At 41.0% G+C, this 27939-nt stretch overlaps 1 protein-coding gene across 3 annotated transcripts; it reads right to left on the reverse strand.

Moving 5' to 3' along the window:
• Positions 1-7587: 7587 nt before the first annotated feature.
• On the reverse strand, positions 7588-27935 carry LOC139408618 (Tnf receptor-associated factor 2b). 3 transcript variants are annotated; one of them, XM_071152704.1, is made up of 12 exons: positions 27734-27935; positions 27496-27549; positions 20355-20553; positions 19129-19207; positions 18722-18820; positions 16315-16476; positions 16130-16204; positions 11083-11157; positions 9571-9807; positions 8976-9279; positions 8665-8813; positions 7588-8522 (listed from the first exon to the last, which is right to left on the reverse strand). In XM_071152704.1, exons 3-12 carry the CDS (start codon positions 20522-20524, stop codon positions 8304-8306), a joined length of 1569 nt encoding a protein of 522 aa, XP_071008805.1. In that variant the 5' UTR covers positions 20525-20553; positions 27496-27549; positions 27734-27935; the 3' UTR covers positions 7588-8303. The 3 variants fall into 3 exon arrangements, with proteins under 3 accessions (XP_071008805.1, XP_071008806.1, XP_071008807.1); XM_071152705.1 differs by lacking the exon at positions 27496-27549 and having other exon boundaries at positions 27734-27932; XM_071152706.1 differs by lacking the exons at positions 20355-20553; positions 27496-27549; positions 27734-27935 and adding an exon at positions 19540-19774.
• Between the last annotated feature and the right edge of the window lie 4 nt (positions 27936-27939).

Raw genomic sequence — 27939 nt, forward strand, 5'->3', positions numbered from 1 at the left:
CCACCTGAGAGGGGGGGGGGGACTGGAAATGAGAGCGGGGGGAAAGACTTTCATAGGTGACGCACACTCCAGGAGTAGCTATTTTCATTGTGGGAAAATCACACTTTTTATGCCTGCCTACACAGTGTGGGAGATATGACATCACCAACCTCCAAGGACATGTGACAGCTGGGGTAAGCCACAAGGAGGCATAATTGCAACAGCAATTTCACAGGCCTCTTCATAAATGTCCTTTTTGAAGGTGACACCTAGCAAAGTGCTGTCATGGTGAAGGTCATAAGGTATACAGTGCCTTGCGAAAGTATTCGGCCCCCTTGAACTTTGCGACCTTTTGCCACATTTCAGGCTTCAAACATAAAGATATAAAACTGTATTTTTTTGTGAAGAATCAACAACAAGTGGGACACAATCATGAAGTGGAACGACATTTATTGGATATTTCAAACTTTTTTAACAAATCAAAAACTGAAATATTGGGCGTGCAAAATTATTCAGGTAAATTCCTCCTGGACCTTTGCAAGGTCTGGGAGGGAAATTACATTCATTGATTATAACGATCATGCTTCCAAAGAATGAATGAGCTACTGGAGAAGAAACATGGGAGACTACTTCAAGAAAAAAAAATATTTCAAGTTTGTTCACTGAATGAAGAGATGTGGACACTAAAATATGGTCAAAGATCACACTTGTGTGTTTTGTCTTCTGTTTTTAAGTATTTTGATCTATGTGCATGTTTGCACATATTCTTTCACATTTGTTTATGTTGGGTTGTACTACCACATCAGTGATGTCATATGATTGCAGAGCTGAAATTACCAAGAGGATATCTGAAATTACCAAGAGCAATTCAAGTGGTCTGGTACCTCCTGAAAGTGTGTTTGTGAATGTGTGTCAGAGGGCCCGAATAATCCAGGACTGTAATGGCCGAAAAGGTATATCTTTATTGTTACACTCAAGTTTCACCAAATTGTCATGATAGAAATATCACTGAACTTTGTTGCTACATTCCACAATCTACAAAATTACTCTGACTCTCCTTTAAAACACATGCTAGATGAATAAGGTGACACAACCGACCCATTGCTTCTGAACACTGCCCGTATGATGCCAGTTTCAAATCAATCTTTTACTAAATGGTTGTAACCCGTGGTCATTTTATCCCTGATGGATAAACATCCAACTGGTCATGGGATGGGTTCATAGGAAGACGTGTCTTTATTACTATTGTGTCAGCAAATATGCTCAATAAATGCTTCCATAAAGGCTTACAATGGGAGTGCCACCTATCATAATACCCCACCTGGTCCAAGGTCATACGGTTAATGTGAAAACTGCCAATATCAAGGCAGTATTCCTTTGAAATTGTTTTGCAGCCATCGGGTAAAGATATCTGTATCAAATCAAATCAAATTTATTTATATAGCCCTTCGTACATCAGCTGATATCTCAAAGTGCTGTACAGAAACCCAGCCTAAAACCCCAAACAGCAAGCAATGCAGGTGTAGAAGCACGGTGGCTAGGAAAAACTCCCTAGAAAGGCCAAAACCTAGGAAGAAACCTAGAGAGGAACCAGGCTATGTGGGTTGGCCAGTCCTCTTCTGGCTGTGCCGGGTGGAGATTATAACAGAACATGGCCAAGATGTTCAAATGTTCATAAATGACCAGCATGGTCCAATAATAATAAGGCAGAACAGTTGAAACTGGAGCAGCAGCACGGCCAGGTGGACTGGGGACAGCAAGGAGTCATCATGTCAGGTAGTCCTGAGGCATGGTCCTAGGGCTCAGGTCCTCCGAGAGAGAGAAAGAAAGAGAGAAAGAGAGAATTAGAGAGAGCACACTTAAATTCACACAGGACACCGAATAGGACAGGAGAAGTACTCCAGATATAACAAACTGACCCTAGCCCCCCGACACATAAACTACTGCAGCATAAATACTGGAGGCTGAGACAGGAGGGGTCAGGAGACACTGTGGCCCCATCCGAGGACACCCCCGGACAGGGCCAAACAGGAAGGATATAACCCCACCCACTTTGCCAAAGCACAGCCCCCACACCACTAGAGGGATATCTTCAACCACCAATTTACCATCCTGAGACAAGGCTGAGTATAGCCCACAAATATCTCCACCACGGCACACCCCAAGGGGGGGGGGGGGCGCCAACCCAGACAGGATGACCACATCAGTGACTCAACCCACGCAGGTGACGCACCCCTCCCAGGGACGGTATGAGAGAGCCCCACTCAGCCCCTGTAATAGGGTTAGAGGCAGAGAATCCCAGCGGAAAGAGGGGAACCGGCCAGGCAGAGACAGCAAGGGCGGTTCGTTGCTCCAGAGCCTTTCCGTTCACCTTCCCACTCCTGGGCCAGACTACACTCAATCATATGACCCACTGAAGAGATGAGTCTTCAGTAAAGACTTAAAGGTTGAGACCGAGTTTGCGTCTCTGACATGGGTAGGCAGACCGTTCCATAAAAATGGAGCTCTATATGAGAAAGCCCTGCCTCCAGCTGTTTGCTTAGAAATTCTAGGGACAATTAGGAGGCCTGCGTCTTGTGACCGTAGCGTACGTGTAGGTATGTACGGCAGGAGCAAATCAGAGAGATAGGTAGGAGCAAGCCCATGTAATGCTTTGTAGGTTAGCAGTAAAACCTTGAAATCAGCCCTTGCTTTGACAGGAAGCCAGTGTAGGGAAGCTAGCACTGGAGTAATATGATCAAATTTTTTGGTTCTAGTCAGGATTCTAGCAGCCGTATTTAGCACTAACTGAAGTTTATTTAGTGCTTTATCCGGGTAGCCGGAAAGTAGAGCATTGCAGTAGTCTAACCTAGAAGTGACAAAAGCATGGATACATTTTTCTGCATCATTTTTGGACAGAAAGTTTCAGATTTTTGCAATGTTACGTAGATGGAAAGAAGCTGTCCTTGAAATGGGGTTCTTCAAAAGAGAGATCAGGGTCCAGAGTAACGCCGAGGTCCTTCACAGTTTTATTTGAGACAACTGTACAACCATTAAGATTAATTGTCAGATTCAACCTAGAACAAGCATCTCTGTTTTGTCCGAGTTTAAAAGTAGAACATTTGCAGCCATCCACTTCCTTATGTCTGAAACACATGCTTCTAGTGAGGGCAATTTTGGGGCTTCACCATGTTTCATTGAAATGTACAGCTGTGTGTCATCCGCATAGCAGTGAAAGTTAACATTATGTTTTCGAATGACATCCCCAAGAGGTAAAATATATAGTGAAAACAATAGTGGTCCTAAAACGGAACCTTGAGGAACACCGAAATTTACAGTTGATTTGTCAGAGGACAAACCATTCACAGAGACAAACTGATATCTTTCCGACAAATAAGATCTAAACCAGGCCAGAACTTGTCAGTGTAGACCAATTTGGGTTTCCAATCTCTCCAAAAGAATGTGGTGATCGATGGTGTCAAAAGCAGCACTAAGGTCTAGGAGCACGAGGACAGATACAGAGCCTCGGTCCGATGCCATTAAAAGGTAATTTACCACCTTCACAAGTGCAGTCTCAGTGCTATGACGGGGTCTAAAACCAGACTGAAGCATTTCGTATCTGAACTAGCACACGATTTATGTAAGTGTTGCATTTTTATAGAGCCTACTGACAAAGCAGTACAGTAGGGCATGGTCATATCTGCATTTCTTGCAGCAAAAGCCTTCAGTCCTCTAATGCTTTTAAAACACTCTCTCCTTAAACCTGAGCTAGACATGTGTGCCTGTTGCTTCTCTGATTGGATGTAACCACAACCTACCCCAGCTCTGGTCATGCATCATTTTATTGTGCATAGAAAATGTCAAATTTAAGTTATGTTTAAAAAAAATATGTCTTGCTCTTTTTCAGTTGTCTCTGGCTAATCTGCAACCCTACACCAGATTTGATTGAACTTCAAATAGACACATTCCTGTTACCTTTCATTTCCAATGTGAGTGGAAAAGATCCTTGTGATCAGAGGGCAAAATTCACAATCAATGCTCATATAACAAAATCACATGCTTGGTTCATGTTCTCTGACCAAAGCAAAGAGACAATCACAAGGTGTGTAGTATCCATGAAGTAGATCTCCCCAGAGCCCTATACTACGAATGTTGTTAGCGAGGTAACTTGATTCAACTCGGGATAAATCGGTACCATGTAAGTGGCTCACATTTTAGCCAGGTACATTACTTTTTTTATATGGCAACGAATCCTTCAGATCTAATCTGGCTAACTCCATTAACCCGAATGAAGGTGTCCGAGTCTCGAGTTGAGGCCCAATGAAATCAAATTGCATCATCATCCTGTTCATTTGAGGAAGACTGACACCTGATTTTAATCACGTCAGGTATTTTAAAGATCACATTAATGACAGAATACATTTAAAACTTTACGCACAACTTTACGCACTAACTTTGACTTAATACAATTATTTTAATTGGAGTGGGGGAAACTGCTTGTGCATTAATAAGCACACCGAAGACGAACTTTAACGTAATACAAAGACGTCACTAATAACCTATTTCACACCATAACCTGCAAGAACTTCTTTCATTTTGATTTCAACACAAATGAAAACAATGTGGCACTGGCTCGCCCATTGATCGAGGTTTCAGGATTGTCTCAATTAAGAGTTCCAGTAGCCATGTGCGACATGCACTCGCCCGTTACAAGCCTGCTAGAGTTGTAGGGAGACGATCAATATCCATCGTCGTATGGATGAAGCCTGAGCAGTAATGTGAAGCTGGCTAGCTTTAGAAAACCCTGAGTAGATCTAGCTTGTTTGGTAGTATCCCCCTCTGGAAGTAAAGTCACACGGACTCACAGTTTTATCAAATGTATTTATTTTCACAACACCATTCTCATTGGTAGATAATGTATTGAGAAACAGGTATACTTTCCCCCCCTCTAATTCTCTAGATAGGCGTTTGAATTAACATGCAATCAAATCAAACACCTCAAAATGTTCCAATAAAAACAAGACTCTACAGCACACAAGTCTTGACAGTCACAATCATGAGAGCATAAAACAAAATGACTCCTGCAAGATCAGTGCGACTTCCTTGGTTAAATAAGACAAATAAATCAATGACAAACTTAAAACAGGTAACTATATTAAATCAGAATTGCTTTCCTTTAACACATGCATATAATTAACATTACACACTGTGCTGTTATATTTCTGTAACCTGCCCTTCAACAATACACCTACATATGACTCTACCATTAATGACAAAAATATACATAATCTACATTAACACATCAAATGTCTTTGTATATTAGTTATAGCTGAATAATGACCAACAACAACAAGTGAAGGAGATGTCCTTAAATAATTCTCATCCACTCTACACAAGATAGATAAGGTTAACCTGTCACAAGTATGACATTCAAAAACACTTAATTGTTCTATTCAATACAATTATGCTGGCATAATAGTCTGCTAACTTACCATTTATTTATGCACTAGCTCAGTATAAATACTAATCTTGAAATTTGAGATAAAATATGCATTTCGTATTTGAAAAGAGCAGGAGCTTTCTCAGCTTAGCCTATAACATATAGTTCATATAATTGTTAGTTAATATACTGTATTTTATTACAGTATATTTAATCATATATCTTAATTGGGTACATGTCTACTGTGGCGTACTCTTGTACACTACAGCTATATAGGCACTGTTCATCTACCTAGCTAACAGAACTGGACTAAAAAGTATACTGAGGAAAGATATGATGATCGGTTCATCTGAGCCTCGAGCGGATCAAATCAAAATCTAATTGTATTTGTCACATGCGCTGCATACAGCAGGTGTAGACCCTACCGTGAAATGCTTACTTACAAGCCCTTTACTAACATTGCAGTTGAGAAAAATAATAGTTAAATAAAAAAAAAATAGATATTTAACTAAGAGCAGCAGTAAAATAATAGTAGCGAGGTACAAAATATGTTACAAATAACACGAAAACACACACAATAGCACAATTGGTTAAGAGCCCGTAAAATCGGCAGCCATCTCCTCCGGCGCCATTCAGTCAAAATGGCATATAATGCTCAAATTAAGTATTGCCCATGTCTGCCTGAAGCTCAGGATAATGCAGAGGATGTGGTGCCTTTGAAAGGTCAATTAAGAGGTGTCAAATTTGGTCCGCTTTGCAGCTATTTTGATAATTCTTTGCCATGCTTCGTAGAAGACATTAACGGTAACACAAACTTGATACTGCTTCAATTACTTTAATTCAAGGTAAAGCCTGTTGTGCACATGCACAGTATTATGCACCCACCTTGTTCAATGATTTATTAGGCTTTAAGTACAGCGCATACAGCATGGATGTGAGCAGTGGTGTGTATTCATGGATGCCAAGGAGCATTTGGCCTCCCTTGATCATTTTTTTCTATAAAATAGCCAATCAACATTGAGCTAAACTGAGTGAGATCAGCTGTGAATGGTCCTGGCACACCAAAAAAAAAGAAGTCTCAAGGTAAGCCAGTTTAGATTTGGCTTCAGGCCAATCACATCACATTAGAAGCCAAACATCATTGACAGAAAACTTGAATTAATTGCATCCCATTGTGTCGTTGTCCTCCAGTGGCTAGCTAGCTAAAATTGTCCCATTCCTAAATTAGCAATGGATAGAGAATTGGACTTGTGGTTTACTTAATTATCCGTACTGGTCAATGATTATTCTGATCCAACCATAAATTCATACATTGTGTACCTGTAGTAATGTTAGGCTAATGTTAACTAGCTGGCCTGGCGCATCATTGCCAATGAAAGGAAGTTAGGCTAGTGAACTAGTATTTTAGCCAGGTAGCCTTGGACAACAAAAAACATTTTTTAAAGTGTATGACAGTCAGATCGTTTAGGCAACAGGAAAGCGGAGGATGGCATTGGCGTTTCTAGGGTAGGGTGTAGGGTGAGTCAACATGTTTTTCTACTTGCACGCATACACACAGAAATCAGAACCATGGACAGCTACATCATATTTAGCTTACATTGGTTGGACAATTTTTTTTGTGGTAAATTTTAGTTGTCACTGTATTAGACTAAGCATAGGTGATTAGATAATGTTGAAATGGTGCTGGAATAGTGGAGGCAGCTCCTGTTTTCTTTGTGACTTGCGGCAACTCAGTGGTTCTAAATCAATAGTTGTTTCGTAGTCTGCTGTAGGTCATGTAACTGTTACATGCAATATCTTTTGTGGACTTCACCAGACAGAGGTTGCTCTCCTGTTTTGTGATGAAAAAAGCTGTGGTTGAATTTATTCTGCTACTGTGTCTTCTTATTGTCTCGGCCTTAGGCCTATATATTACGGTGTCAAGGCATATGAACTAACAGGTTATAGAGCAAACAACGCAATGATCACAACACATAGGTTGTAATATGCCCCCCCCCCCCCCCCCGGCTTGGCTTCCCCAGTGATTTTACCCACACACCGCTACTGGATGCGAGTGCACAACTGTTTAAATGGGAAAGCGTACTTATGTTTTTGGAATGCTCTAAGCTACTTAGTTAGACCCGTTGCTCCTCAAGGAGCATTTGCCATCTATGATCAACTAGTATAATTGTACTGTTGCCCCCCCACAATTTTTATTTTTTAAATATTTTTTTTTTACAGATTGCGCCTGCTAGTCTTACGCGTAACCTAACCCATCCTCCTTTATCCGGGCTTGGGACCGGCTTGTAGCTTTTTTGAGAAAGCACTAGGCGGAGTTTATGGAACATTTCTTTAATATAAATTACCGACCTGTGGGTTTTGCCATTTAAAAAGTTGTGCCTGCTCACATGATGAATGGGCAGGATCTCCAACACATCCTTGTCCATGCGTACAACAGGTGCTACCTCAAGTAAAAGCAGTTTCACAACTTGAGTGTCATTTTGGCACGATCACGTCAGTGTCTCCAAATTAAGAAATATTGGAAAATATAATAGAAATACATAACGTGATTTATGTGCAATGAGCCCATTTGCTGACCAATTTTGACAAGCTCTTATTGCCTTGCATTCAAAAAAAGTCACAGCATCCTCTGCATAATACTGCACTTCTAGTAGTCAGAGCCAACACTTGGGTTGGCCATATCACTCACCCTATTTTTCTCTGTTTTAACCAATTGAAAAGATCTGCTAGCAGAATTCATTTTCATTCCAGTGCCTTCAGCCAGCAAAATAAACAGTGTCTATGATATACTTATAATAATAAATATATGCATTTTATTATAATATTACTTATATCATGTAATTTTCAGGAGTTATATATATTAGTCTGCGTTTTGTGCCTTTGTGTAGGGGGCTTCCACAGCCTCTTACAAGCCTGTGAGGTCTACAATGGCCTTGATGAAAATGGTATCATCCCTAAGGTAGGAGCTCTTGCCTGTCAGTTTAGCTAATGGGCAGAAGAGTGGGCAGCCACTGGCTATGTTCATCTCACTGATTGGCCGCTGGAAAGAGGTGGAGCTGACATCAGGTCGGAAGGCGTCAATAATATGCTCCCTGTTATTCTGATCCAGCAGCATCAGAGTCACCTATAGGGAAGAAAATGAGTAGGGAGACTTCATATTTTGTTTGATTTATAATGCTTGTAGTTAATTATGTTAGACATAAGTAACATCAGGTTAATATGACAGATGGAGTTGAATAAGGAATCAGAAAGGTAGAGAAACTCACTTTCTGACTGAAGGGCCATTTGAGCAGAGCGTCACACTTGCCCCTCATCACCACAAAGAAAAGAGAAAGGTGTGTCCCTCGACCTGTTCCATCCCCATTCAGATACAGTCTTAGACACATCTTATAGCCATATTTACTGGAATAGAACGCTGTGGGGGAAGATACACTTCTTTAGACAGGCCCTCGGTATCTGCCTCTAACACACACTCACAAGGAAAACATGAGTGCATAAATGTGTATTGGTATGGTATATTTACAATACAGTAAGGATACGCAGGTGTAGAGAATAACATAATCAGCGTGGATCTAACCTGGTGAGAACATGGCGGGTGTTCGCCCGGCCACAGCGTCCTGCCGGCGGCGTGAGAAGTCAGCGATTTTCCAAACAAACACACCGTCAAAGGTGCAGAACTGGAGCTCCCTCAGAGTCTGGTCTGTCTCGGCTAGCTGTAGATCCCGCATGGTGAGAGTACGCTCTAGTTGACGCACCTTGTTGCTGAGGTTCTCCATCTTGTCCTGGTCTAGTCGATGTTGTCGCGAGAAGGCCTCTAAAGTGAGAGAGCTCCTCTCTACTTCTCTGTTCAGTACACACACTATATTCTCCAGCACTGTCACCTGCAGGACCACAAGGGGAGACCAGAGAACACAATGAATACCAATCCTACACTATGAGTTGCTGTATCTTCAACAACTTCAGATGGACAAATATTCAGGTCATCTATTATAGTTAAATAACAACACGGTACATGTAGGACGCCAGTCTGTTTCATAATTTACCAGCTTGATTATCATTGTCACACAGGAGGAGGGACAACAACCACCACATTTGGACTGCGAAATTTAGACAGGCTAGCTGTAGTTTCCTAGCTTTCCTACATAGCAAATATCTGCTCAAATGAGACCCACCTTATGGTCAAGGCCACTGGTCTGTCCAGAGGCAGAGGTTCCACCCCCAACTGTGGCTGCAGAAGCTGTGGCTCCCTCCTCAGGAGCGCGGTACAGGCCAATCCCAGAGTCCTCCTGCCACTCCCCCAGCCCCGGGGCCTCCGGACGCTGCAGCCGCACCATAGACGTAGCCAGGATCAGACGCATGTGCTCCACGACGTTCGTCTGCTCGTGGTCACTGTGCTTTCCATTATCAATCTGCGGTGACACAACACAAGGCGTTTAGCACACCGAGTTAACTAGTCTGTTCGATACTGTTCAGTGTCAATTTCAGATGCCCTTCAATATTGAGATTAAAGCTGGAATTAAATTGTAGAAGGCTGCACATAAAGATAATGTACTCTCTACAAACACTAGATGTCTCTTTTGAGACATGGCTCTCTTAAGGATGTGTCCAATACCCAAGGGCAGATCTAAATCAGAGATACACTGAACAAAAATATAAACGCAACATGTAAAGTGTTGGTCCCATGTTTCATGAGAGTAAATAAAAATTATCCGAAATTTTCCATACTCACAAAAATATTCTCTCAAATTTTGTGCACACATTTTTTGTTTACATCCCTGTTAGTGAGCATTTATCCTTTGGCAAGATAATCCATCCACCTAACAGGTGTGGCATATCGAGAAGTTGATTAAACAGCATCATTAAACAGGAGCACCTTGTGCTGGAGATAATAAAAAAATCACTAAAATGTACACTTTTGTCACACATTACCATGCCACAGATGTCTCAAGTTTAGTAAGCATGCAATTGGCATGCTGACTGCAGGAATGTCCACCAGAGCTGTTGCCAGAGAATTTAATGTTAATTTCTCTACCATAAGCCACATCCAACGTAGTTTTAGAGAATTTGGCAGTACGTCCAACCGGCCTCACAACGTGTATGGCGTCGTGTGGGTGAGCGGTTTGCTGATGTCAATGTTGTGAACGGAGTGCCCCATGGTGGAGGTGGGGTTATGGTATGGGCAGGCATAAGCTACGGACAACGAACACAATTGCATTGTATCGATGGCAATTTGAATGCACAGAGATATCGTAATGAGATCCCGATGTCCATTTAAGGCATCTGTGACCAACAGATGCATATCTGTATTCCTAGTCATGTGAAATCCATAGATTAAGGCCTAATGACCGTATTTCAAATGACTGATTTCCTTATATGAACTGTAACTGAGTAAAATCTTTGAAATTGTTGCATTTATATATTTTTTCAGTATGATAGTCATCTTTGCACCCCAACAATGGGCAAGTTTCTCTTGATCTACAAGGCTACAAATATAGGCATATTTATTTGACTAACAAATGAGGTCATAGGAAGGTCAGGTCATAGGAAAATATAAACCTGTTCCCTCTATGACAAACAAGAAACCAGTACTAAAGAGCTGGCTGGGACATTATGTTCAAAGATTCAAAGATCATCATATAGATAAGGTTTTATCTGATTAGATATAATTTATCTTCTACACATACCACAGCCTTGCAGCCAACCTCACTGAATGGACATGCAGTCTTAGACTTGGCACAGGATCTGCTGTGATCTAGAAACTGAAGGGAAAGAACAGAAAGAGAAAGGTCAGGGTTATGAAGATGAATGGGGGGGCAAACCCTGAAATTACCCACCATATTTTAAAATGTGAAGGTTGACAGTTGAGAGAGGTTATTTTGATCTAAGTTCAAAGGTCCAACTCAAATGGAAAGTGCAACTACCTTTTAAGTTGTGTTATGAGAAGACTTTGTAGTAAGACAGACTTCTACTAAAGAGTGATAAATGATTAACATAGGCCATTCTGTTCATGCTCTGGCCTCCCACATGAAAAAAAAACACTACAGTATACTGTAGTATCACTATATACTGTAGTTTTTTTGCAGACTTTACTGTAGTATTCACTATAATGTACAATGAATACTGTAGTATTTACTGCAGTGTTTTGAAGACATTAATTCAAATGTTACTTGTCACATGCTCCGTAAACAACAAGTGTAGACTAACAGTGAAATGCTTACTTACAGCCCCTTCCCAACAATGCAGAGAGAAAGATATTACTGAAGTACTTACTATTGTGTTTTTCAGACATTACTGTAGTATTCTGTATACTATAGTCTTGCTTAATTAAGTTTTAAATTATTTTATTTGTAATCTTGTCGTTACTTTCTCCTAGAAGAAACTTACTGGACAAACTAAAAAGAGCAAATTGTCCATAACCTGTATGTAGGTAGGACTGTGGTCTGAACGGTTAAGTTCCACGCTTCTGCTCTTTTCTATAACCTGTAGGCAACACAATATATGGTCTATACTTGGCATGTAGGTTTTTCAGTAATGGGTGGCACACATTGGGAAATGGGGGAGGGGACCCACAAGCAAATACAGGTTCCATTGATGACCGACTGGCACTCGTCTGGAAACCCAGCAATTGACTATGTTGTTTACATATCCTTTCTTACTGCCTTGTTTTTTTGTTTGCCTGGTTACTACACGATCGAGGGATACTACAGTGTGTAGAATATATTCTACAACATTCTATAGTAAGCACTACACAATCGAGGGATACTAGTGTGGACTATAGGATTCTGCAGTATACTACAGAATTCTATAGTAAGTACTACAGTATTCTATAGTAAACTGTATTATTTTTATGTGGGCTATTCTTGGCTAGGCAATAATGCATCCTTATTGAAAGCAGAAACAGTATGGCACCAACAATGCTATAAAATAAGATTAACTGACCTAAAAATTTAACTAAATTACATTTACATTTTAGTAATTTAGCAGATGCTCTTAGCCAGAGCGACTTACGGGAGAAATTAGGATAAGTGCCTTGCTCAAGGGCACTGGCAGATTTTTCACCTAGTCGTCTCGGGGATTCGAACCAGCCCACCGCTCTTAACAGCTAGGCTGCCTGAAAGGTCACAGAGATACAGTAGAGCATAGGGCTGTGCGGTACACCGTATTTTACTATAGACACAGGTATTTATGCACGAACCAGTTTGGGTTCTTACTTTACCTTCTATAACGGCATTTGACTGTTTGGTTTGTTAAATGTGATACGGCGTGTGTAACGTCCATTTTTCCTCCACTCTCTCGCTCTACATGCCACTTTCCACACAGACCTAGTCCCACTCCGTCACTCAAGAAGCGCATTTGTTGTAGTCTGCATGGTCAATGCAGCACATGCAACAATTTTGATGACAACGATGTTGTTTTCACTTTGATCTTAATTTAAATCCACAAGCGTTCTATAATTACAATATTAGTTTGTGTTTATTACATCTGCAAACAGCTAGTTTGTAATTTCTTAGCAAGTTAAGATAAATCGTGTTAGCCACTAATGCTAATCGCTAGTTAGTACTTTTATTAGCTAGCCAGCTAAGCTAGCTAATACAGCCTTATACCAGTACTGGTGGAGGCTTAAATCAGCATGCTGTTTGTGCAACAGTATCTAAAACAAAGAGGAATAGGCAAAGCATGAATATGTTGGCTATATGAATAAAGACTTAATGTAGACAAAGAATATAGGGTCCCCTAGGAAACACTGAACATCACTTTGGTTCCTACCCTGTCACTACTCGTCCATGGTATTTTCATTCGTTGTCATGTCAAGCAACACTATTATTTATATTCTAACTATATAATTATAATAAACATTCAATTTCCTTGATTCCAAAAGTTCACCCAAGTTTTTTTAATCTAAATCACAATTGCAATATTTGGTTTCAAATAAGTCCTAGTATTTTTGCCCATATCGTGGCAGTGGGGAAATGAGTGCAGCAAATGCAGAAATGGACGGAAATGCAGGAAATTATTTTAGGTTGAAGTTAAATTGAACAGTATAAAACAATCCGAATGGAGAAATACGCATTGAAATCATTTAGAATATAAACTCAGCAAAAAAAGAAAGCCCCTTTTTCAGGACCCTGTCTTTCAAAGATAATTCGTAAAAATCCAAATAACTTCACAGATCTTCATTGTAAAGGGTTTAAACACTGTTTCCCATGCTTGTTCAATGAACCATAACAATTAATGAACATGAACCTGTGGAATGGTCGTTAACTGTGGGACAGTATTGAGTAGCTTGGATAAAAAGGTGCCAAGAGTAAACTACCTGCTACTCAGGCCCAAAAGCTAGAATATGCATATAATTAGTAGATTTGGATAGAAAACACTGAAGTTTCTAAAACTGTTTGAATGATGTCCGTAAGTATAACAGAACTCATCAGAACTCATGACTCAAAAATCCTGAGAAAATAATCCAACCAGGAAGCGGGAAATCTGAAGTTTGTAGTTTTTCAAGTCATTGCCTGTCAAATATACAGTGTCTATGGGGTCATATTGCACTTCCTAAGGCTTCCACCAGATGTCACAGTCTTTAGAACCTTTGAGGCTTCTACTGTGAAGGAGGAGAGAATGAGAGCTGTTTCAACCAGAGTCTGGCAGAAGGCTATGAGCTGATCACGTGTGCGCCCATGAGAGGTAGCTGCGTTCCATTGCATTTCTAAAGACAAAGGAATTCTCCAGTTGGAACATTATTGAAGATTTATGATAAAAACATCCTAAAGATTGATTCTATACATCGTTTGACATCTCTACTAACTGTAAAATTACCTTTTTGACATTTCGTCTGAACAAGTGATCACGCATTATGCATTTGGTTTACTGGGCTAAACGCACAAACAAAAAGGAGGTATTTGGACATAAATGGACTTTATCGAACAAAACAAACATTTATTGCGGAACTGCGATTCCTGGGAGTGCATTCCGATCAAGATCATCAAAGGTAAGTGAATATTTATAAAGCTATTTCTGACACCTCTCATTCGTTATGTACAAAAACCTCATTTGAAATTGGTCTGCTATGATGCATTTCTGATAATAGCAGACCAATTTCAAATGAGGTTTTTGGACATAATGATTAACTTTATCAGACAAAACATACACAATAAATGTAACATGAAGTCCTGTGAGTGCCATCTGATGAAGATCAAAGGTTAGTGATTAATTTAATCGCTATTACTGATTTTTGTGAGCCCTCTCCTTGGCTGGAAAATGGCTGTATGGTTTTCTGTGACTAGGTGCTGACCTAACAATAGTTTGGTGTGCTTTCGCCGTAAAGCCTATTTGAAATCGGACACGGTGGCTCTATTTACAAGAAGTTTATCTTTAAAATGGTGTAAAACACTTGTATGTTTGAGGAATTTTAATTATGGGATTTCTGTTGTTTTGAATTTGGCTCCCTGCAATTTCACTGGCTGTTGGCGAGGTGGGACACAACCATCCCACATATCCCAGAGAGGTTAAGACACTAACAGCTTACAGATGGTAGGCAATTTAAGGTCACAGTTCTGAAAACTTAGGACACTAAAGAGGCCTTTCTACTGACTCTGAAAAACACCAAGATCGGTACAGCCGAACATCACACCTGCAGGACAGGTACTGGATGGCAACAACAACTGCCCGAGTTACACCAGGAACGCACAATCCCTCCATCAGTGCTCAGACTGTCCAGACTAGGCTGAGAGCGGCTGGACTGAGGGCTTGTAGGCCTGTTGTAAGGCAGGTCCTCACCAGACATCACCGGCAACAACGTCGCCTATAGGCACAAACCCACCGTCGCTGGCCCAGACAGGACTGGCAAAAAGTGCTCTTCACTGACGACTCACTGTTTTGTCTTACCAGGGGTGATGGTCGGATTCACGTTTATCATCAAAGGAATGAGTGTTACACCAAGGCCTGTACTCTGGAGCGGGATCGAGTTGGTGGAGGGTCCAGCATAGTCTGGGGCGGTGTGTCAAAGCATCATCGGACTGAGCTTGTTGTTATTGCAGGCAATCTCAACGCTGTGCATTACAGGGAATACATCCTCCTCCCTTATGTGGTACCCTTCCTGCAGGCTCATCCTGACATACTGCTCGTTCTGTGCGTGATTTCCTGCAAGACAGGAACGTCAGTGTTCTGCCATGGCCAGCAAAGAGCCCGGATCTCAATCCCATTGAGCACGTCTGGGACCTGTTGGATCGGCGGGTGAGGGCTCGGGCCATTCCCCCCAGAACTGTCCGGGAACTTGCCTTGGTGGAAGAGTGGGGTAACATTGCAGAGCAAGAACTGGCAAATCTGGTGCAGTCCATGAGGAGGAGAGGCACTGCAGTACTTAATGCAGCTGGTGGCCACACCAGACACTGACTGTGACTTTTGATTGTGACCCCCACTTTGTTAAGGGACACATTATTCCATTTATGTTAGTCACATGTCTGTGGAACTTGTTCAGTTTATGTCTCAGTTGTTGAATCTTGTTATGTTCATACAAATATTTACACATGTTAGGTTAGCTGAAAATAAACGCAGTTGACAGTGAGAGGACGTTTCTTTTTTTGCTGAGTTTGTGTTGCCACCCTAGGGTCACACTACTCAAAAAGCACATTTCAGAACTTTTATTAATCAAAAACATAAAATAGCGTCATAAATTTGAAAAAAAACATGATATGATATTTTTTCCATATCGCCCAGCCCTAGAAGAGCACAGACCTTTTCCCGTGGGATCTTTTTCTTTCCACAGTCCTTGCACTGCATGGGAAACTTCTGGCAGATTTCATCATGAGCCTGTAACACATGAGAAGTGGCGTTGGTAAGAGAATATCAGTTCATCCCAGAGAGTAAGGAGGACATTCCATAAGCATCTCATTACATTTGTTGGCCACTGGTTCCCTCACCTTGATCTGCTTGAAGTTGAAGGAGACTTTGCAGTACTTGCAGTTCAATGTTCTTTCTTCACATTCTCTCTCGTTATGCCTCTCTTTTTCACTACGCAGGATGAGGACCTGGCAGGCTTCACATGGTACGTGCTCATGCTCACACTTGCCCTCGTGTTGTGCCTAGAAACAAAAATAAAGAGACACTATTCAAACAAATTCATCACATGCAGCCCAGATTGTAAACACATGGACACAAGCTTTGAGAGGAACACCACATTTGAAAACCCCCAGAACCAAATTGAGTAGTTTGACAGTGCTTGTTAGATTTAGTGCACAAAGAGGTTTATTTCTGGGTTTTGAGATTATACCGTAAAGGACAGTCATTCCTTATCAGACTTTATGTAAATTCCTTAAACAAAATGGAGTGGCGTTATTACTGTTCTTAGAATTTACATTGAAGTTGAATGGTATTCGAATTGTAGGTAGGTTTAACACCTGACATTTACTTATGAGTGTACCGTGGGAGGAAATGTAGTTTACAATGACTGTAAACTTGTGCATAGATCCCTTTCCTGCAGTCAAATGACCTGATCACCCTCGAGTGGCCTCATGGGTGGAATGTTATTATTAATGTTCATATTATTATAATTTTTTAATTATTTGCTGAAAATCCTGTGTTTCTATATCAAATGGTTTTGCTATATTTCATTATTATGTGGTATATAAAGTGTAATAGTGGGATGCACCCCAGTTATCAATTGATTGTGGTTGTTGCAACAGTTGAAGCAGTTTGTTGCACCCAGCAGATAAGCAGGCAGTTAGGGACGTTTAAGTTCAAATACAAACATCCCCCTCTGAGCGGGAAGCATGATAAGAGTGTGGGGTCTAGGAGTATTTGTGAGGATGTGCAAAGTAAGCCTTTGTGTCTACTAACTAAAGTATTTGGCATTCATGAAACGCAAACACAATACTGCTGCACAGTTCATGCAGTAACAAGCAAATTATAACTCAACATTTACTGTGTTTTGTTTTTCTTTGTCTCATCTCAAAAACATGTGGTCGGGTAAAGGAGGGTGGGTTGGAGAGGGTGTATGGCATTTCTGCTCTGTGTAATCACTCCTCTCTGAGCATCAGTGGGAGCAGGAGAACTGGTGAGTACACATCTATTTTCTTCATTTCGACCTGGGACTAACCATATAGGCATGGCCCACTGTAGGCTTCTATGACTAACTCTTACCATAAACAAACCCAAATATAGCTCCACCCACCACTAACTTTAACCAGCATCAACATCACTCCCTGAATGGAAAAAGTTTCAGCCCATGCCTGGTTGGTAAGCAACAGTATATATCTTCCCATTCCCCAGTGTATCAAAGTATGTGACACTGAATGAGGGTTGTCTTTCATTTCTCCATCTTGACATATCTCACTAAAAAGATCAGAGAAACCCCCGTATGTTCTGCATGATAAAACAAATTATGGTAACACTTCTTTTGAATAGTCTGTAGAGTATCTACAGACTATCCACTAACCCGAACCCTTACCTTAATCTAAACCTAACCCTAACAGTAACCTTGCAAGCATTTGCTTGCCAGCAGGTAGTTTTGTTGATAGTATGACCATCTGTAAAGCATCTACAGATGGTCACACTTCATGTGGATAGTCTAAACCAAGAGGTTTAGCTAATCAGCAAGTTGTCAGGGTGACATTTATCTACACGTATGCAAAAAATTATCTCCTGAATCAGCCCTATTGCGGTGTAGATACTGTTAGTATTAGTATCACTACTTTTTCCCCCCATGTTAAACTACTGTTGATTTGCAGTACACTATAGGCTAAACTTCTACCCACAGCTTGGAGACATACATGCACCCGGTATCAATCATTACCCAAAACCCCCTTTTCACTGCATTAGCATAGACAAGAATGTCACATATAATTGACAGTCTTGACAGCCCTTTTATAACCCAAAGAAGCAAATACAACACTCACCAAATAAAAAAGGAAAATGGCCTTTTAAAACATCCCCCAGGCTGACATGTCTTGTATTATACAACAGTACATGTTTTTTTAACCTTCAGCGCTGTAGGGCAAAGTTCATTCCTCAAAAATATACTTCCCTCCTGTTTTTAAGGCACTAAAGTCAAAGGACATTGAGATGTTTAGTATAGCAGCCAGTATCACTATCATGACTATTATTGCTAAACATTGTACTGAATACTGTAAACATGGTTAATCTAGGCAGGGAGACTTCGGGACTTTCCACCTCATAGTGTGCCAGTCAAAGCATGTAGGGACTTTCCAGGCTGAGCCTCAATGAGACAAAGGCATCCTGTTTCAAACCAAAAGTTCAAAATATGTGCCAAATCAAGCACCACAAATTTAATAGTAAACCTACAGGTATGAATTTAAGTCCTTACTATACCTCATATTCTTTGATGCAACCTGTCCAAGAGCAGCCCCCATTGAAACATTTGGCAGGCAGGCTGGCGATTTCTCTACCGGCTGCATTGTCTGGAAAAGCCTGGGGGGGGGGAACAAAGAGTACTATAATTACATAGCTGTCTGGTTCACTGTGAGCTGTCCAGACAATGTGGGGTATGGTTGAAGCATGTGGTTGGTGCCTTGTGAAAATGACATCTGGCCAACTACCTAAGCAGGGGAATATCCTACATAGTTCACTTCTTCCCCCTCAAGTTTCATTTTCTCCCACAAGCTTCGAACTGTAATGAATCGGAATCTTGTGAATGAAAACACTCCAGTATTTCACCAGGAGCAACATGAGTCACCAGTGATATTCTTAGAAGTCAAATTAATGGTACAAACGCTTACCTCATTGCTATTGAGAATGGACTGGGGCTCCTCGTATATCTCCTCCTGTTGACAGGCTTCACAGGGCTTGGGTCCAGAGCTGATGGGAGACATACGTCATGGGATTTTACAGTTAAACATGATTTCAGTGGATTAGTCTCACCGGATCCACTACCAGCATCTCTGATGATCACCAGTGGGATATAAAGCACAGGGCTAAACTAGAAAGATGAATCATGTAACTATGTAGCACTTTGCAAAATACAGGACACTTTTGTTGGGCATGTCATGTCAAGATAGGGATAAAAATAGGTGATACTCAGATATACAACAAGACAGTAATAATAGGTATTAATAACACTAGAATTAGAGAGCACGGGCAAGACATACAGTACAAGGACAGGCGCATCAGTATGCAAGGCAACGAATTACCTTCCACGTACTCCTTCACTCATAGCTTTTCCCAGTACAGATTCTATGATTTCTTTACATTTCACAAGTCAGAAATGTCCAGTCTTGAACATACATCCAATAACCTCACTGATAATCAGGTGAGAAAATCAGGACATCCTGTAACTACATAATGCTGATGCTCAACTCCATTCCATCTTTCAATTCCACTGCACATTTTTGACTGGAGCTCACAAATTAAAAAAGGGGCAAAAACATTGTAGCAGCATGTGAATTATAAAAAATTCCATGATTCCACTTCTCTTTAAAGGACTAAAAGGTGTGACAAAAATGTAAGATCATTGTTAAAAAGGGGGAAATCACAGAAAAAAAAGGTGCACAAAGTTAAAAGAACACCAGTGTGTTAATGATCAGATTAACAAACATAAATAATTAGGCAGTGTGATATGGAGAGTAAAAACTCTGGTGAGTAGACATCTTGAGTAGTAATCAGCAAGAGCAGCTTGATCCAGTGTTACCACCTCCAGAGCTAAAATCCATTCCAGATAATCCCAGTGGAGGCTGGACCTGCATTAGTGTTGATCATCTGACAGCATTACCACACTCCCACCGCAGACAGACACACAGTCCATGATGGCTCATCAAGTGGAAGGGTGAGATGCTGATGGGAGCAACAACAACGCCACAGAGAGACGCTGCAGTACTGCAACTACAGCAGCAGGACAGGGTGGGGTAGAGCAGCATGCTCAGTGAGAAAGGGTTTTGAAAGGCGGGGGAAAGAACAGTGTTTGCAGAGCCACAGAGAGTGGCTGAGGTGAGGAGGTCCTGTAGTCTACCTGGTGAGCAGTTTGAAACAGTGGACACAGAAGCGATGTCCACACTGAGCCTGGACCGGCTTCCTCAGGACCTGGTGACACTGCTGGCATTGGTACTTAGTTTCCATGGAAACAGCCAGCACATTCTTCGGGATCCCTTGGAGGGAGGAATCTAAAGAGGGCAGGGCCATGCTCCTCCATCAACTTCTGATACAGCTTCCTGTGTAAACAAACATCAAACACTTATGAGTAGATAGATCAACTGCAGCGAATCCTCCTACCCCCTCCCAGGCCACTGCAAGTTTAGGCTAGCTACAGAACTCAAAACAGTTATGTTTATTCATTTGCAGCTGTTGCACGTGGGATGCAGTCACAGTTGTGCACCCCCCTAACACATCCACATACAACTTCAGCACATTGTATTACGAGAATAATTTGTATACTATCAAAGGGTATAGTGATGTCCCTTCAAGACATCTTGTGAAAGAGAAATAAGATGTGAAAGGGGATGTATTGTGAAACAGATAGGCCTACCAACTGCCAGTTGGGTAAAGTAGAATAAAGGCCATTGTAGAATGAATACACAGGCTCTGGCTTGTGGGTTGCTTTGTACAGAGGTAAGAATGAAAAAGCATTTATCAAAACTTGTGATCCAGCATGTGATACATGTTTTGTCATATGACACAGCTGGGAAGAACTAGGCTAAATGTGGGTTGTGATGAACAAAGCTGTGATGACAAGTGCATGACTTGGCAGTAAGGTACAACAGACTACAACCCTATTTCATACAATATACCAATGGTGACCTACCATTAAGGGCAGGTGGGGTTCTTGTTATTAGTTTTAAAAAATTATAATAATTGAAAAATAGAGCATGTTCTTTTGGCATTAATTCATGTCACAAATCAGTTGTATTAGTTGTATTTTTTACTTTATTTTTTAGAGCCGCATACAAAAATGGCCTCGTTCTTGAGTAAGGCAGCACCAAAATACAGATGTTTTCAGCCCATCTCAGTGCTTACTGTGGTGGAGGGGCAGCCAGCGAAAATACAGAGCGTAGGCGTTGGTAATCTTCGCCGTGATTGGCTCAGTGTTCTGTCACTCATGGGGACACTGCAGAATCTACAGGGCAAGCTAGGCTGTTCAAACACCCTTGGGTGTTGCCATAGATTTACATTAGAAGTGCCTGTCCAAGAAGGCCCAAGGTCATTGGCCACAGATAAAATGTAAAATCACGTAATAGCTATCCTAGCTTTGATTGGACTGATCATGTCAACATCATATTTTCAAGATCTTCGCTAGCAAGCTAGCTAGCTAAACAAGCAGTCATCATGAATCACATCGACATTCTACTGGCAAATCCTTTTAAATTCTTGTCAAATGAAGAGAAAGTATAGATAAAACGTATGGATGCTCATCGACCATAAACATTACACAACAAGTCGGAAATCACAAATTCAACAATGAGTGGTTTGGAAGGAATAAGTGGTTAACTGCGAGTGTCGCAAAGCAATCCCCATTTTGCTTCGCCTGCCTGCTAGTCGGTGGAGAGGGTGTGTGGTCCAAGTCTGGGTTTAAGGATTTAAAACATCTGTCTGAAAAGTTCTCTTTTCAAGTTTAAAAGGATAAACTTCTGTTGGTGTCCATTGAAGTGCTGAACAAATAGGCCTACCTCGTCGCAGCTTGTTTGCTTGCACTTGCTTATACTTTGAGCTAAGCGTTAATGAGAACAAACATTATGAAATTTACTAAACATAAATGTAATAATGTTTGTGTATTGTTCAAAAGTCACAACTCATGTCGGCATTCATTATTATTGAAGGAGAATTGCGGTTCTTATCGAGTTACACAAATCCACAAGGTGTCAGTAGAAACCATATGAACTGTTTCGCTGCCAGACAAGGCCCCGCTGATAGCCAGGTGTAGCGGTGGTAAGTGGTGCTGAAGGAAAGCGCCACTGTTGGGACAGCTTTATATATGCCCTAACAGTTTGTGGGCACCGTTTGTCACCGTTATAGTGCAATTAATGTATTGTTTAGTGTTGTGTAGTGGGTTTGCTGGCATGCATCTATAAAAATTGGGTGAATTTGCCCCACCAAGATTTACATGCTAAAATCACGACAGCAATATATAACATATAGCAATATATAACATCGTAAATGCAGCATTACTACAAGTTTTAGGCTTGCTTGAGTCTCCATAGAAACCATATCAGTAAGACAGGCCAAGCGGAGAAAAGATGGCCTGTGTAAAACAGAACCATAAAACACATTACTGGTATCCTGGAGACCATAGCGTACCTAGGGATTTGTTCTCCCTAATCAGTAAACCATTGGTAGAGTCAGGTAAAGAGAGTTTGCGGTCTGTGGCAATTTATCAATTCCTATACAGCAGAGAGTGACCACCCCACAGCAAAGGGTTTGTCACACAATTTACCGATCCAATCAAACCAGCTAAGTAGATGCAATGTACAAATGACCTCGACTAACCTGTACCCCCACACATTGACTCGGTACCCTGTATTTATTTTGTTGTTACTACTACTACTACAAGATGGCACTCTTTTTACTTGAGTAAAAGTAGTCATTTAATATAAAATGACTCAAATAAAAGTGAAAGTCACCCAGTAAAATACTACTTGAGTAAAAGTCTGAAAGTATTTGGTTTTATATATACACTTAAGTATCAAAAGTAAATGTAATTGCAAAAATATCAAAAGTAATTGCTTATATTAAGCAAACCAGAGGGCACAATTTTCTTGTTTTTCAAATGTATTTACGGATAGCTAGGGTTACAGTACAACATGCAGACATAATTTACAAACAAAGCGTTTGTTGTTTAGTGAGTCCGCCAGATCAGAGGCAGTAGAGATGACCAGGGATGTTCTCATGATAAGCGAGTAAATTGGACTATTTTCCTGTCATACTAAGCATTCAAAATGTAACAAGTCCTTTTGGTGTCAGGGAAAATATATAAGTAAAAGTTGTCTACAATATAAATAGTAAAGTACAGATACGCCAAAAACAACTTGAGTAGAACTTTTAATTATTTTTACACCACTGCTCATAGTGCAACTTCGCAGCCCCTCCACCAAAAATAAAGTTAATCTATCACGTTCCTCATCTTTCCAAACCCTAATTTCATGTACTTGTTGGATAGGGTGAATCACTGGCTCTTGCACATGAGGTACATGGTCACTTTGTGGATATAATTTTGACAGTAGATATCTATTGTCTTGGCCAGTTTGCTATCTGAGAAAGATTTATCCAATTAAACTAATGGGAGGTGCCAGATACAATCCATAACAGATTAGATTTTTTTCAATCATTAGCACATCTATTTTTATCAACTTCAGTTGCTCAAAATGTTTGGCAACTTGGACCATCCAGTGATGGTGGGTTGATATTCAACAGACCTCTGATCATTGGTAGGCTATTTCGTGTAGGCTACAATAAATACAGAGGATCTCGGAATTGAACCAAGGTATGAACGCTCTGGTTTTGAATCACGGTTCTCTGTGCAACTCAATAATCAAGACCATATTAGCCAAGCTCTGGGATACTCAGTATCTCCAGGACAGGCCTACTCATCACAAGTGTCCCAGAAAGGAAATTCCCACGCTAAAGGGGCGCAATCTCACAGTCCTCAGCTCCACACCGTAAAGACGTAGCATACTCAAGAAGCACTGTCAATAGGCCTCCCACTGACCCAGTAAAGCCAAGGCATTTCTAGATCCGGGCCGAGGTGAACGAAGCCTACTTCTTGGTCTCAGAAAGGCAGCAGCGATACACTTAGTCATCTGCTACATCCTCCTTCTCCCACAGCAACACCAACAGCCGGGCAGAGCCTAATCTCTCCTGGACAGATGGTAGTAGCACCTCTTAACAGACAAAGGGATGCAACAACTAACGAGAAACGTTCCATGCAGCATGCAACACTCGAACAGAGTGGAAATTCCAACTGACCAGGGCGCCAATAAAACATACGTCTAGGTCTATGGAAGGCAAATAGAGATGCACCAAGCCATCAGATGCACCTTTGCTGCATATGCACTGGGTCCCAATAGGTCTTTGGAAACAAGGACCTAAGAAGATCAACGAAAGTGGCAGTCCATGAAGCAGTCTGACTCCACACACACTGTTTTACATTTTTATTTAACTAGACAAGTCGGCTAAGAACAAATTCTTATTTACAATGACGGCCTATTCCGGCCAAACCCGGACGACGCTGGGCCAATTGTGTGCCGCCCTATGGGACTCCCAATCACGGCCGGTTGTGATACAGTCTGAATTCGAACCAGGGTGTCTGTAGTGACGCAGTGCCTTAGACCGCTGCACCATTCAGGAGCCCCAGCGCAGAGATGGACACCCTACCACTGTCACACATCCGCCACTCGAGGCCCTGAACATCAGATGCTTTCACACAAGTGCACACTATGGGAGAAAGGTAAGAGAATTTGGAAGACCTAATGCAGTCTCATAGTGCAGTGTTTAAATAAACCACTAGGAAGCTAGATTGAAAACCAAAAATCTGTGTTCAAGATTGTAAAAAGGAAGTACTTGTACAAATGACAATTGTCAGTCTATGCTATATTTGACCGGCAGATGGTAGCTTTTATGCCTTTCCCTAACCCTCACTGAAACGATATCCAACCTTAACCTAACCTGAATTCCTAAACCTAACCCGAATTCCTAAACCTAACCCGAATTCCTAAACCTAACCTTAATTTGTTTCAACCCCCTATACCTAAACTTAATTGTTGTTCTGCAGGTCAAATTTCCACTTCCTTTATGCTGCATTCGTGACATCTCGTAAATGTGTAAATACAAACATAGGACTGGGAAAAATCCACTTGAATGCCCCTCCAACTCGTATTACTTCTGGGAAACCTGTCTATCAAGATGCGTTTTAGTGCTCGTCGGAGCTTCCTATTTCTTAGCTGTGATGTCGGAAATAGGACTTTGTTTCATTCACATGGTTTTTGGTCAGAACAATTCTTCAACAGGTAACATTTTCACAGGCTTATAATAAAGTTCACTTGCTTGTTTAACATTGACAATATGGTCAAACTAGCTACATTACCCATATTGTAGTTGACAAAAACGGACGTGGTCATCTTTTGGTTGAAAAAGGCAGTTAACCCACTGTTCCTAGGCCGTCATTGAAAATAAGAATTTGTTTGTAACTGACTTGCCTAGTTAAATAAAAGGTTTTAAAAATAATAAATATATATATATATATAAATAAAACGTCACAACTCGGCAACAACATTTTCTCAGTTTCCCCACTTGAAATTCCAGCCTGTAGGGTCGTTCTAGTGAACTAGGGACTTCCGATAACTCATAGCACGTAAACGCAGCATCTTCTCTGTGCTCCAAGTTACCCACTTGCAGCTCTCTGACATCATATGTCAAAAAAAAAGTTGTGTTAACAAAAAACAAATTGTAATGTGTTTAAGCTTTTGAACACATGCTTAAATTGATTTTTGTGCATGCATTTACATTAATGGCTGTGATCATTTTCTAAATTGATAGGTAAAACTGTTCTGTAGCCAGCTAGACAATGTAACCAGCACAGAACAGTTTAGGCATGTGCCGTCTTGGCAGGTCATTCAGCTAGCTAATTATTTATTTATTGAAACTTCTAATGTACTGATGTGTCCTTTCATCTTCCGTTTGATTCAGAAATCAAAAGCAGCTCTGATATACTTCTTATGGGCAGAAAAAAAAGAGCAAAACAATCATAGCTAGCTTTTTAATGACCTCTATCCTTGATTGTATTTCCCACTTAAAAGCACATTAATATACAAAACTCATTACGACATAACTGGTAACTACAACCTTCCCACTTGGTCATGAACGTAGCATTAGGACTTGCTTCCATTCAGCCACAAGAGCATTAGTGAGGTCGGGCGATTAGACCTAGCTCGCAGTCAGCGTTCCAATTCATCCCAAATGTGTTCAATGGGAGGTCAGGGCGCTGTGCAGGCCAGTCAAGTTATTCCACACTGATCTCAACAAAGAATTTCTGTAAGGAACTCGCTTTGTGCACGGGGGCATTGTCATGTCGAAACAAGAAAGGGCCTTCCCCAAACTGCTTTCACAAAGTTGTAAGCACAGAATCTAGAATGTCATTATATCCTTTAGCGTTAAGATTTCCCTTCACTGGAATGAAGGGGCCTAGCCCGAACCATGGAAAACCACCCCTCCGCCACCAAACTAAGGTTGGCACTATACATTCTGGCAGGTAGAGTCCAATGGCGGTGAGCTTTACACCACTCCAGCCGACGTTTGGCATTGCGCATGGTGATCTTAGGCTTGTGTGCGGCTGCTCGGCCACGGAAACCCATTCCATGAAGCTCCCGACGTACAGTTCTTGTGCTGACATTGCTTCCCGAGGCAGTTTGGACCAGGGCAGCTCTAGCAGGGCAGAAATTCGACAAACTTACTTGTTGGAAAGGTGGCATCCTATCATGGTGCCACGTTGAAAGTCACTGAGGTTTTTAGTAAGGCCATTCTACTGCCAATGTTTGTCTAAAGTGATTGCATGGCTGTGTGCTCGATTTTATACACCTGTCAGCAACAGGTGTGGCTGAAATAGCCGAAGCCACTAATTTGAAGGGTTGTCCACATACCTTCTTTCTATATATATAGAGAAGCATGGTCTTTTTTTGTTCTAGTTTCATGAGGAATCAGCCATTACAATTGTGTATCATAAGTCCAAACGAGAGCAAGGTCAATGATATTATACTGCCAATGTAACCAATACAATAACATACAATTGATAAGACTGACTTCACGAAGAGAATTTTAATGGCATAAACTAATGAATATGCTGCGACATTGACCCTGGAAAAAAGTAAACAAGATTGCCATTAAGTAATTCTCAAGTAGAGAGCCATCCGACATTTCGAGGTACTGTAAAGTTTAGGTACGTGTATTTGTCTGTATGTATGTATATATGTTTCTGCCGGATCAAAAAATACATAAACAGTAAAGCGGATCTTCCTACTCTGTGCAGCACCCGAAATACGCAGCCATGTTTAGGCAGGCATAGGCTAAGATCGAGTCTGAATTCATGCTCAAAAATGTAGTTGCTCTGTGTATGAGTCATCGTCACAATCATTTAACTGCTAGCTAAGTAACCCAAGTGTTACACTCACCAATACGTGCTTCAATGTGATGTTACTGGAACATTTGTAATGTAACTTGCAAAGCTGTGCGACAAAAACAACAGTTACACATGGGCTAAACAAACGTACAGCCGATAACAACATGATGGCTCAAACACGTATCATGAAAGTCATGTTTTTGTTTAGTTAGCTTTTGGAAACGTTAACTTGAGCACATAACTTTCCCTAACATCACACTTAACGTTATACATTGTAATATTTGATTTACCTGATATAGTAGGATGGCTAACATTCGATGTTTGCTGATGCGTTGTCTTCTAGCCAAGATAAGAAATGCAACCATAATTGACTGTAGCACATATAAGGCGCACACACAATAGTTCCATTATGAGTGACACATTTCCAGTCCATTTAAAATGAACTCATTATTCCCTTGCCTTTTTCAACACTCTTTTAACCGTCATGACACGTCAT

Source organism: Oncorhynchus clarkii, chromosome 5 (genome assembly GCF_045791955.1).
Source record: "Oncorhynchus clarkii lewisi isolate Uvic-CL-2024 chromosome 5, UVic_Ocla_1.0, whole genome shotgun sequence".
NCBI lineage: Eukaryota > Metazoa > Chordata > Actinopteri > Salmoniformes > Salmonidae > Oncorhynchus > Oncorhynchus clarkii.

What these genes read in the sequence shown, in the direction of transcription:
- LOC139408618 (XM_071152704.1), bottom strand. Translation starts at nt 20,524, where the DNA reads ATGGCCCTGCCCTCTTTAGATTCCTCCCTCCAAGGGATCCCGAAGAAT. An exon ending in CCATTCTCAATAGCAATGAG is followed by an intron (nt 18,821 to 19,128) that starts GTAAGCGTTTGT and finishes CCCCCCCCCCAG; the next exon opens with GCTTTTCCAGACAATGCAGC. An exon ending in CCAGTGGCCTTGACCATAAG is followed by an intron (nt 9,280 to 9,570) that starts GTGGGTCTCATT and finishes GTGGTCCTGCAG; the next exon opens with GTGACAGTGCTGGAGAATAT.